General features: G+C 43.8%; 2 protein-coding genes across 2 annotated transcripts; both read left to right on the top strand.

The window, feature by feature from the left end:
- The first annotated feature begins 1,324 nt into the window (after window positions 1-1,324).
- Window positions 1,325-1,864, top strand: LOC113563148. The gene has a single exon (XM_026974391.1). It carries the CDS (start codon window positions 1,325-1,327, stop codon window positions 1,862-1,864), a length of 540 nt encoding a protein of 179 aa, XP_026830192.1.
- A 51-nt stretch (window positions 1,865-1,915) lies between these two features.
- Window positions 1,916-2,530, top strand: LOC113563149. The gene has a single exon (XM_026974392.1). It carries the CDS (start codon window positions 1,916-1,918, stop codon window positions 2,528-2,530), a length of 615 nt encoding a protein of 204 aa, XP_026830193.1.
- Window positions 2,531-12,954: the final 10,424 nt, after the last annotated feature.

Below are 12,954 nucleotides of genomic sequence, written 5' to 3' on the forward strand. Positions count from 1 at the left end.
ACGCGATATTTGAAAATTGCGCAATCTTTGCGTCGACCTTTTCGACGAGACATCCAACTGGCGTACGTCAGCTGGCGATTGGCAGCGTTCAGTTAAACATGGTAAAGAACGTGGATTCCATCATCATCAACCGCCCCATACGTGGGACAATGCAGACACACGAGTTTAGGCATCGCACACTGGACTCTCAGGAATCGCCACGCGTCACGGTGCCAACGCGTGGATATGGACGGTCGAAAAATCCTTATGGAGACGGTTCTGGATGGTCCCATCGGCTGCTCGTAGAGTCCCTTCGCACGTTTCGAGAGACAGTAACAACGTTCCACGATTATCCCTATAGCGGATCGCGACGTAGCTCCGGGTGGACCGACGTTTTGATGCCGATTTCCCACGTACTTGTACCCCGTAGCCGTCCAGCGCGTAGTCGGTGCTTATCAGTATAGCGAACTGCGCGACGCGCGCGTGAAACGCTATGGGAAAAATTATGAATAAAATTACTTTCTCTCAAAAAAATTTTTTAATCAAAAGTAGAAGACACAAGGAGATTTCTAAACGTATCTGGTACATTTCTACTTCTTTTGGAGGACTTGCAGCGTCTGAAGCGAACGTAATAGTCATAAGCTTGCTGTTTCCCTGAATGGAATTCATTCGTTGCTGCTGAGAACGAAGCGACGTTTTGCACGCACAGTGCTGATCAATATGAATCTTGCACGATACGAACCGTGTTAAATTCTAGTGCTCCGCGCTAATCGTAATACGATGAGAAGCGAGATCAAATGTGCCTACAGAATAAATTTCGAAAACCAAACAATATTGGTTCACTGCTGGGATTCTCGTCGCAGCGGATATTGCAACCGGGAGAATGGCACGAATTGGACAAGCCGATCAAACATCATCAATGCGAACATTATCCGCGTAGAGTGTAACGCGGGTGCGTACAGCAACGGCGAGCGCGTGCACACGATACACGAATTTTCGCCGAGCGTGACATCGGGATATAAGATATCGAAAAGGCAGCGACAGATCATTTACCTGCCAATCATCGTACGGTGCATTACGGATCTGACGATACGCGTTGCCGACCAGGCCGGCCGATTGCTCGACTTTCGTGGAGAAGAGATCACGATCAGATTGCACGTGCGACGCCGAGAACGTGAGATGCTCGTATTAAGCGGAACGAAGCAAGCGAGAGATAACACGATCTTTACGGCGTCAACATTCAATAGCATCTGGTCATCCCGCTGCATCAAGAAGCAGAAGAGGCTCACAGCAGAGAACGTTGAATTTTTGCGGTCTTTGGGATTCGCGGTACGAAATATCTAAAATGACCGAGATCCTCAACATCGGGAACAAGCCGATCTTCGACGATCGCATCGTCAAGATCGAGACTCACACGTACAATCCGTTCGCCAACACAACGTTCGAACACAGCGACGAGATAAGAATACCCATACAGCAACAAGATCTGTACACGCTACCACATGAAAATTTTCTGTACATCGAGGGCAAATTCACGGTGCAGAACAGACTCGACGGCACGATTCTAAGGCTGGGAAATAACTGCGTGGCGTTCATGTTTGATGAGATTCGCTACGAACTTGACGGCGTGGAGATTGATCGCAACAGAAATGTTGGCATAACCAGCACGCTCAAAAACTATACGACGTTATCACCCAATAGAGCTCTAATCCTGACCAATGGCGGGTGGGACATTGCGTATCAACGTGTAGTGGAGGGAGATTTCAACTTTTGCATGCCTCTCAACATGCTGCTAGGCTTTTGTGAGGATTACAAACGCGTGATGATCAACGCTCGTCACGAACTGATTCTGATACGATTGCGCAACGACAACAATTGTGTCTAGGTGGATGCGACAGCGCAGCCACGGATCGACATATTCAAGATACAATGGTGAATGCCGCACGTGCTGTTGGATGAAGTCACTAAGCTATCGATGCTGCGCACCTTGGAGAGCGGACGATACCTCAGCATGGGGTTCCGATCGTGGGACCTGTACGAGTATCCACTGCTTCAGAGCACGACCAAGCACTCGTGGGCTATTAAGACCGCGCCGCAACTTGAGAAGCCGCGATACGTGATCTTCGCGTTGCAGACTGGACGAAAAAATGTACCGAACGAAGACATTACCGTATTCAACGACTGCAAACTCATCAACGTGAAACTGTATCTGAACTCGGAATGTTATCCGTACGACGACATGAATTTGGATTTCGACAGAGGCAGATATGCCATCCTTTACGAGATGTACTCGCGTTTCCGTAAGGCGTATTATGGATGTGATTGCGACGAAACGTTCCTGACCACTATCAATTTCCTTATTCGCGGACCTTTCGTGGTTATCGATTGTTCGCGACAGAAAGAGTCGATCAAGAGCGCCACCGTGGACGTGCGCTTGGAATTTGATTGCAAGGAGAACGTACCGGATAATACGACGGCCTACTGTCTCATCATACACGATCGCGTGGTCGAATACAGCCCGTTGACCAACGTTGTGAGCAGAATCACCTAAGCGTGGCAACATCGAGAACCTCGTTATATAAAAAAGAGAACCACCCGCGATACAGCGAGAACGATTATAGTTGACGCGTTGATACAACGATGTCCGTACCGACGTTCGCGGATCTGCAAGGTTTTATCATCGGCGGAAACTTTATCGCGAAGGAGTTTGCCGTGCTGCGAAATGGATATATTCTCTCTCATTGTATCTTTGGACCCTGCGTACCATGGTACGGTCTCACCAAGGCGGAGAGACGCCATGCCTCCTGGCTGATGACGAATCATCATGGATTACAATGGGACGATGGAACGGTTCCGTACAACAGGGCTAAGGATCTGATTACAAAGGCGGTGACGGACGAGGCGTCATATACCGTCGTATACGTCAAGGGACGCGAGAAATGCGAATGGCTGCGGAATCTGCTCCTGGATGACGACGATATCTACATCGAAACTATCGATACGCACTACAAAGACGTGCCATCTTTGAATAAACTGGACGTTACGCATACTTTGCGTTGTAACAAACATGTAACTAATTGTGTTTTGCAAAATGTATTCAAATTGTTTAATTGGTGGTCTTACCATACGAAATAAAATATGTTTTTTTATGAAACACGTTGACAATTCTTATTTCCCCTATCCATATTTCTCCCGTTTATCGGTGGCGTTAGACGGATTTCTTTCATAATTTTTTACGTGAGCAGCGTTGACATCGGCGCTTGAAAAAATTTATTCCCCCTCCCCCTCCTTATAATTAGTTGACGAATCGAACACGTTCGTGCAGGTTCGGTATTGCGTCAGCCCGAAGTCCATAATTGCTACGTAAGCGGCGCTTAAAAACGTTTATTTCCCCCTCTCCTTATAATTGGTTGAAGAATTGAACACGTTCGTTCGTGCAAGTTCAGTATTGAATCAGCCACTGTGCGTGCAAAACGTCGCTTCTCTCAGCAGCAGCAATGAATTCCATTCAGGGAAACAGCAGCATGGACTATTACGTTCCGCTTCAGGACGCTGCAAGTCCACCCAAGAAGAAGTAGAAATGTACCAGATACGTTTAAGAATCCTCCTTTGTCTTCTACTTTTGATTTAAAAAATTTTTTTAGAGAAAGTAATTTTATTCATAATTTTTTCCCATAGCGTTTCACCCGCGCGTCGCGCAGTTCGTATACTGAGCAGCCGATACGCGCTGACGGCTACGGGGTACAAGTACGTGGAAATCGGCATCAACGTCGGTCCACCGAGCTACGTCGCGATCGCTATAGGGGATAATCGTGGAAACAAGTTGTTACTGTCTCTCGAAACGTGGAAGGGACTCTACGAGCAGCGATGGGACATCCAGAACCGTCTCCATAAGGATGTTCTCGACCGTCCTATCACCGTTGGACCGTTGACGGTGCGATTCCGTGAGAGTCCAGTGTGCGATGCTAAACTCGTGTGTCTGGATTCGTCCGACGTACGGTTGATGATGATGGAATCCACGTTCTTTACCATGTTTAACTTGAACTGCTGCATCGAGCTGACGTACGCTCAGTTGGATTGTCTCGTCGAAAAGGTCGACGCAAAGATTGCGCAATTTTCAAATATCGCGTCCGCCGAGACGAAGGATGCGTCGAACGCCATACGCGCTAGCGAATGCTTCAACGCCCATAACATAGATTGTGAGCTGTTGGCTCTGATTTTTAGTAAACCGATGTAATATATAGAATAATATTTTACTACAGTTTACATAGTATATATTTTATTTCATAATTATATGTATTTTACTACAGTTTACATATTATAACTATTTTTTATTCTATTATACCTATTTCTTAATATAGTATATTTTACTCTGTATTCTTCTATTTCTTACAAATAAATCTATTTCTTATAAATGCTCTTCTTTTATTTCCCTTTTTTGTCTTCCACCACCCACTCCATCCGCCATTGTCGCTAAACATAAACACAAATATATTAGTTAGTGTAGTATATTGGAAGTAAATCTCTTTTTTCTTTTATCTTAGTTTGCAACTTACGTGGCATTATTACAGTAGGTGGGCTCACTGCTCTGAACCCTTCTTCTCTTCCTTCCTCCCTCTCTTCCACCTCCTGTTCTGTCTCCTCCCGCTCCTCTTCCCCTGCTCTACGCAGCGCGGTCTTTGCGCAAGCGGCTGGCCCCTTCTGTAACATAAATATTATAAATTGAGGACTACAGGATCGGCTTTTTCGTAATATACATTTTTTAATTAATATTACATACCTTTTTATCCGAGCACTTGCACGTGCTTTGTTTGCACACTTCGCAATGTCGCCTGATGTTAGTAATGGTACCGTGCACGTGTCTAAAATCGTACAAGATGATGGTGCATGAGTCGATGCTCCGCCTCTCATAGATATTCCGGTACTCCTCGTCGAACACACGTATCGTTACTCTAAAAGGAATATAACGCTCTTCATATTTGTCCAAAATTAACACATCCACATGCCTCCCGAAACCCGCAGAAATCTCAAGATGCACAGGATCATCGCTACGCTTGATCTTTTCAGTACTTTGTGGTGCATAGTAACTAGCTGCAGTTTCAACATCGTTGTGCGGTACGAATTCTTCACTTTCCTCTCTCTTACACTCTTTAAGTAGTTGCCTGTATAATTTCCACTTTACGCAACGAGGCCACCACTCAACAGTCCACGCATCAGTTATATGAATATCTTGTCTGGTGCGTCGTTCACCGGTTCCATGTATTCCTAGTTCTCGGTCTCGTAAGAACTGTACCGGTGATATGTGTTACACACCCGTCGTGAGCTTTTTCCACTTTTCTCGTGCTTTCTCGAGAACGTCGATTATATTTAGTTCTATCTCTAAATCGTCCATTATTTCAGTCGTTTTGAATTCCATGCTTTCAAGACACTTTTTTCTACAGCACTCGCAATCGACTGTGGTGCCCAACCTTTTTCCGCCTGCTAATATGACATCTCCGTCTCTTTCTAACCTGCAGCCGAATATTATCCCTTATCGCTTCTATGAAACAATACCTTGGTTCGTCCGTAGAACTGCGGTTCCGTACACGTGTCTTTGACTGCAGCCGGCGCCCCGAAGATTCGCGTAACTCGATTTTTTTATCTGTGAAACATTCCCGCGTCTTTGTCGCTTTGATAGCAGCCGGGTATCGGCGCTCGAAGATTCGCGTAATTTCTTTGATAGCAGCCGCATATCGGCGCATGAAATTATATTATCGCTTCTGTAAAACAATACCTTGGTTTCTAGTAGTATGTTTACATAAACATCCCTTTGACGGCAGCCGCCGCTCGAAGACCTCCCGCGTGACGCCATACTCCCCCCCAGAGATTCCCCCCCTCCCCCGCGTGACGTCATACCCGCGCTCAGAGATTCCCCCCTCCCCCGCGTGACGTCATACCCCGCGCCCAGAGATTCCCCCCTCCCCCGCACCCCCCTCGAAGCCCCTGAGTTAGGATTGGTACCTCTTTTCTACTCTCGTCCGGGATTGCGGAATACAGGTGATTTTCGCGAACGGATCACGGACAACGGATCGCGAACGGATCGCAGATTGCGGACAACGAATCGCGGATCGAAAAGTGACTGCATCGAGAGGATTCTCTGTGGCGAAGAGATCCTGGTGCCGGTCAGAAGGAGGTGTAACGAACGGTGTGTCGACGTGGATACGGTACAACAAGGCGGTTGTCCGTGAAACAACGACAGAACGGTGTAAAAGACGGTGTAACGAACGGTGTGTCGGCGTGGATACGGTACAACAAGGCGGTTGTCTGTGAAACAACGACTGAACGGTGTAAGAGACGGTGTAAAGACGGTACGCGGCGGTACAGAGACGGTACAACGAGGCGGTTGTCCGAAAAATGACGTGATAGTGACGATTTGCGCGGCAGCTAAAAATGGCGGAAAAGGTGTGCACGCGTCAAGACGTTTCTACGGTGGCGGACGAGTTCGACGATCTATCGGCGGTTGATTTGGCGTAAAGGTTGGAAGATCTCGGACTATCTACGAAAGGCAGCAGAGCAGTGCTACGAGAAAGACTGCGAAAAGCGTTGGAGAAAGGTGCGTCGCGAACGGCGAACGATCAGAATGGCGACGGCACGCTAACGACGGGCGATCATAACTTAGAAGCATTATCAAAAGACGAATTGAAACGGCGATTACGCGAACTAGGATTGCCAATATCTGGATTGAAGGCGGTTTTACGCGAACGATTAAAGGCGGCTCTACAGAAAAGTGAGAGCGATGACGACGAGACGGATAGTAAAGAAGACGAAATCGAGGAGACTAGAGGTGAAGAGGCACGTCGCGAATCCCCTAGGGATAACGCGCGCGAAACAGATGGCGCGTTTGCTACCCCAGGACCTGCGACACCAGCGCGCGTTAGGAGGATGCGATATATCGATAGAATCGATACGACCATGATGGCTGACAACGATCGTGCAAGATGTGAGTATCGCGATCGACTCAAGACGGTGTTGACGTTCAAGGACGTTGAAGACGTGTTAACGACCTTTAGTGGAGACGGCACACAGAGCGTACGCAGATAGTTCACACTATTCGAAGAAACGGCCGATATATGCGCTTGGACGAACGCACAGAAGGTTATTTATGTTAAGAGGTTATTACGCGGATCGGCAAAACTCTTTGCTAACTTCGAGTGTCACGCACAATCATATGGTGAACTCAAAAGGGCGCTTAGTGAAGAATTCGGTAAGACGATGAATAGCCGACAAATACAGAAGGAGTTATGTGCAATTACGAAGAAGACTGACGAATCTTTTCAAGAATATATTTATCGAGTTTTAGAATTGGCGAGTCATGCTGAGATCGAGGTGGAGGCCAAGATACAATATATTATCGACGGTGTGAAGGACGAGGAGTCCAATAAATCTATTTTATACGGTGCGACGACGATTAAAGAACTGAGACAGAGGTTCTTACAGTACGAGACGCAACACAAGAGTAATAAGAGTAAAGCCAAGCAGCAGCCACAGGTGATGAGTAAGAAGATGCAACACAATGCGAGTGGCAACGACGTTTAGTCAGAAACGATGTTTTAATTGCGACGATATTAAGCATTTGGGCAAGGAGTGTCCACACAGAACGAAAGGATCAAAATGTTATTCCTGCGGTGAGTTTGGGTATATCGCAGCCAAGTGTCCAAAAGGAACAGAATCGGCGAGTAAGGAGTTGGCGAAACCGACAAAGGTTAACACTTTGAGAGCACACAGCGACAAGAAGGTTTACAAAACTGTAAAGATTTACGACAAGGATGTTACGGCGGTGATCGACTCCGGCAGTGATCTGCATTTAGTCCAGTCAAGCTTTTACGTACTACTGGGTGCACCACGAATTCAGTCAGGAGCAGTGAATTTCGATGGTATGGGCACAACCGGCCATAGTACACTAGGAAGATTCACGGCGGACGTCATTATTGACGATTTAACTTTTGTTTTGAATATTGATGTGGTGCCAGATCATTTCATGGCACATGACATCCTTATTGGTGGCAAATTATCCAATTTCGCAGAGATTTGCATTCGAAGACAAGAGGCGACCTTGCAGACATTAGATGGTGATAAATCAGAGACGCCGAACAAGACAGAAGACGATATAACTTAGTCAGAGGTTTTGTGTATAAACGTTCAGGACGAAGATAGAACAAAAGACGAAGTTTCTCTCGACCATATAGAGGATTTTCAGGTGAAAGAACGCGTACAAGAGTTGATCAAAGATTACCGTCCTGAAAAGACAAGAGACAGTGGCGTGAAGATGCGGTTGATATTGAAAGACGAGATACCAGTTTACCAAAGCCTTCGAAGATTATCTGCGGAACAGCGAAACGTGGTGAGCCAAATTGTTGACGAATGGATAAGTAAAGGAATAGCTCGCCCCAGTGATTCGGAGTACGCCAGCCCTATTGTGTTAGTGAAGAAGAAGGACGACGGATGGAGATTATGCGTTGACTACCGGTTCCTGAATCGGAAGATACTCACAAGGAAACCTTACAACGTGGTACCAATCGATTCCGATATAATTCGTTGTAGCGATAGGTCTTCATACACAGTAATAGAGGGTGAACGGATAAGATGCACTACTCAAGCGTTTGCGAGTAATTGCGGTTTAAAAATTGCGAGCGCATTATAGCGCGGCATAAGCAGTTGGCATAGAGAGTTTCGCCGAAGAGCGCGTGGCGCAGTAGCCAACATTCGGGACTCGTAGCGTCGACGTTGATGGTTCGAGTCCCGATGTTTTATTTTCAAAAAACGTTTTTGTTAATAGGAAAATACAATTGTTACACCAAATAAATGTACATCATACGTATCAATATCTTTGTCTATCTTTTTAACGACAACAATTGCGAATTAATGTTTGTCTATTTCTTAAATAATAATGACGATATATTAGTAATATACACATATATTATTAGTAATTGCCATAATACAAAGAACTACAATACAAATATAAATATAAATGTGAAACATTTTATTCTTTGGTGAAAGTAGATGGAATTGTACATACTGCAGGATGATATTTATCATAAAAACAAGCGAAACAATAATTCACACGACATCTTGCACATTGTATAAAAGCTGCGGTTTTACAATTGCATCATTGTTTTAAAATATCAAGCGGAAAACATACCTCGTTGACATTCATAAATACCTCTCTCTTATCTGTTAGTTTTGACGCAAACCATGCATATCGCAACATATTTTCAAAAATCGGAGCAGACAATTGATGGTGTACAATGAAATGAATTTTGATGCAATCTTCACGAGATGCTATTTCACGTTTTCGTTCTATTAAAAAGGAACAATTCTGCAAGCGCTTGATGAAATTTTTGACTTGTCTATAAAAATAGACGTCACACGGTTGACATAAAGGTGTGCATTTTGGAGGAATGACTTTAAAAGTACATGTTCCTACACTATCATCGTCCAAAAACATTTCATCATATAATGCAGGATTTGTCTGACCGCCCCACAAATCTATTAATAAAAGAAATTTTTCTTGTTTGACGTACGGTGCTAAAACTTCTTTTAGAAATTGTGTTTATGCCATTCTTCAGAAACCTGAAGAATGGCATAAACACGTCGATAGGGTGCAACAAGCCATCAATTCATCATACAATCGAAGTATCGGAGCGACACCATTTGAATTATTAGTCGGACAGAGAATGCGGTTAAAAGACGATTTGAAGTTATATGATCTTCTTCGAGAAGCAGCTATCGAAACTTTTCAACAAGAAAGAATGGAGCTAAGACGTGAAGCCAAGAAGAATATTTCAAAAATCCAAGAAGAAAATCGAAAGACGTATGATCGAAGGCGTAAATCACCTAATGAATATCGTATTAACGATGTCGTGGCAATTCAACGAACACAGTTGGGTCCAAGACTCAAAGTCCGTCCAAAATTTTTAGGACCTTACAAGGTATCTACCGAGTTACGTAACGATAGATACATCGTGGATAAATTAGGCGAGCATGAAGGACCGAAACGTAGCAGTACATCTGCTGACCATATGAAGCCTTGGCCAAACATCGAGGATGGAGCTACCTAGAAGATGGGACCGACGACGACGACCGAGTACCACCGGACATCGAGGACGATGCCCAAGGTCGAATGGCCGAGTGTGGGAACAGCGAGGGTTCCGAGGTTGGCAGTACCGAAAAAAGAAGAGTTACGCGAAGAAGCGCGAGAAGCGCGAAAGAACAGTAGCAGTTGAGTCGAGTCGCAGTCGCGAGCTAGACGGGTTCACTTGCGAGCTTTTATTTAACCGAGCACATTTTAACCGTGCATATTTAATCAGAATAAAGTATTATTAACGGTGATTCAGTTTCGACCGTGCCTTTTTCGTCCCTTTCGGCATCCAGTTCCTACAGGATTGATCTCACATATATTTATTATGGTAAAGAGCTTCTGCCATATGTGAGGCATCATTACCTAAAAACCGTATGGGAGGAATTTATGAATCGTCCTATTGAACAGCAGCTATTTGAAGAGATAATCACTTTTGTCACACAGTGGTTCCATCCTGAGAAAGATATCTTTTACTCGGATATAGAAAAGGAGCTAGATCAAATTGCACAAGATGTGATGGAATATCTTGAAATTGAGAATTTCAGACATCCAATATTCAAGATATCTCAAAAGCAGTTCTTATTTTGGAAACGCAATGATCTCGATCAAGATCAATGGGACAACTGTGATGCAAGACAGATTCTAGACATTCTTGTAAAGATATTCTTCCATGAACTAAAGTATCACGAAATTATATTATCTGGAACAGTAAATATCATTCGAAACTATCTTATGTATCAAGTACTTAAATTATATTTTATAATACATTACGATCAGATTACGTTATATCTACAGCTTCTTATGCATTCCTTATAAAGGATAATATTTTTGTTTCTTAAATTGTGACACCCGTGTGGGGTTGCTAGTTCCCCCATCGGGCGCCTCCTCAGGTGGCGGATTGAGGAAAGCTCGCCGGTTCGCCGGAGGGTACCGGGGAAATAAAATACCCGGGTCGGACTATAACTAGCAAAAAATCGAGCAATGGATAAAACAGAAATGGATGTGAATACTCCAGGTGGTAATCCGGGAAAACCGGGAAATCCACCCTCTTCGGAGGCAGGCCTCATGGATTCTGGGGGAGGCCACTCATTGCCCGTTAAGGAAAACATAATCATAGCTAAAGTTAAAGCAAGCTCATCAGCATTCGGAACCATAGATAAAAGGGAGTCTGACTACCCTCCAATGAACAATCAAAGCTATAAACAATCTATTAACCTAAAAAATAAGCCATTTGATAGACCTAGAAGCAATTCATTGTGTACTCTAGTGCCCCAAGAAATAACCCTCAAAGAAATCAGCAATCCTGTATCTCAAGATGGGAAACACAGTAGTCAAGCAACTAACCTAGAGGATAACTGGCAGGACACGGAGAAAAGAGACCTCGATATAGCTCCGAAAATATGACGGGTAGGCACAAACAAGCCAAGCTTAAAGATTATTGGCTAAGTTCTCCGGTCCACACATCAAATAGATTCGAGGTACTACAAAAACCTGATCAAGAAGAAGAAGTTCATAGTAAACAGTAGAAACCTCCTCCGATCTTTATAGATAATGTCACCAATATACAACCACTTTCGGATCTCCTTGATAAGATTGCCAAAGACAATTACGAGATAAAAGTCCTGAGAGAAGAACAGGTCAAGTTACAACCTAAAACTATTGAGATGTACAGATTAATAGTTAAAGAACTCAAAACGAGAAACACTGAATTCTATACCTATAAAGTTAAGCAAGAACGAAATTATAAAGTAGTGCTAAAGAACATGCATGCATCCTACGATGACAATAGTATAAAACAGGCCATCGAGGAGCACGGACATATCGTAGCCAATCTCTGGAACCTAAAGCATAGAATAACCAAAAAACCTATACCAATATACTTTGTAGAGCTAAAACCCAATATGGAAAGTAACAAGGAAATATACAACATAAAATCTCTGCTGCATTGCCGTATTACTTTTGAACTCCCTAAACCCAAACGGGAAATACCGCAATGTGCCAATTGTCAAAAGTATGGTCACACTAAAGGATTCTGCTATAGGCAGGCTAGGTGTATTAAATGTGCTGGACATCATCAAACAGCTAACTGTTCAAGAAAAACAAGATCAGAACATGTTAAGTGCGTTTTATGCGAAAGCAACCACCCGGCAAATTACAAGGGGTGCTGTGTCTATAAACAATTGCAAAAACTAAAGTCCTCCCTTACGTGCAAAAACTTTATCAAAAACATAATCTACCGACTAAAGGTGTAGAAAGTCACACAACGAGTCCCGAACTTACATATGCCAAGGCTCTACGATCGCGAGCCTCACTAATTACTAGAGCCACAAAACCATAAACAAGTGAAACAAGCCATGTCCCATCAAGCGATCTCCAGGATATCTTAAACCAGATGAAACACTTAATGTCGCAGATCTCTATTATGACAAACACGTTAACGGATCTTATTGTCAAACTCGCATCAAATTCAAACCTTTAAAAATAGCAGTATGGAACGCCAATGGGCTATCCCAATACAAACAGGAAATTAAACATTTCTTGAATCTAAACAATATTGATATAATGCTGATATCTGAAACCCATTTTACTAATAAGAGTTACTTCAAGATTCTAGACTATAACCTATTTCATACACAGCATCCTGATGGAACTGCCCATGGAGGTTCTGCCATACTAGTTAAAACCAGTATCAAACATCACGAGCATAGTGTCTACAATAGTGAATACATTCAGGCAATAGCGATCGAAATTCAGGACAAGACCGGACCGATTACCCTTGCTGCCATATATAGCCCTCCTAAACACAACATCAATATGGATCAGTACGTGGATTTCTTTAACACTTTAGGTAAACGATT

Source organism: Ooceraea biroi, chromosome 12 (assembly GCF_003672135.1).
Source record: "Ooceraea biroi isolate clonal line C1 chromosome 12, Obir_v5.4, whole genome shotgun sequence".
NCBI classification, from domain to species: Eukaryota; Metazoa; Arthropoda; class Insecta; order Hymenoptera; family Formicidae; genus Ooceraea; species Ooceraea biroi.

Coding starts and splice junctions, on each gene's coding strand:
- LOC113563148 (XM_026974391.1), top strand. CDS start 1,325: ATGACCGAGATCCTCAACATCGGGAACAAGCCGATCTTCGACGATCGC.
- LOC113563149 (XM_026974392.1), top strand. CDS start 1,916: ATGCCGCACGTGCTGTTGGATGAAGTCACTAAGCTATCGATGCTGCGC.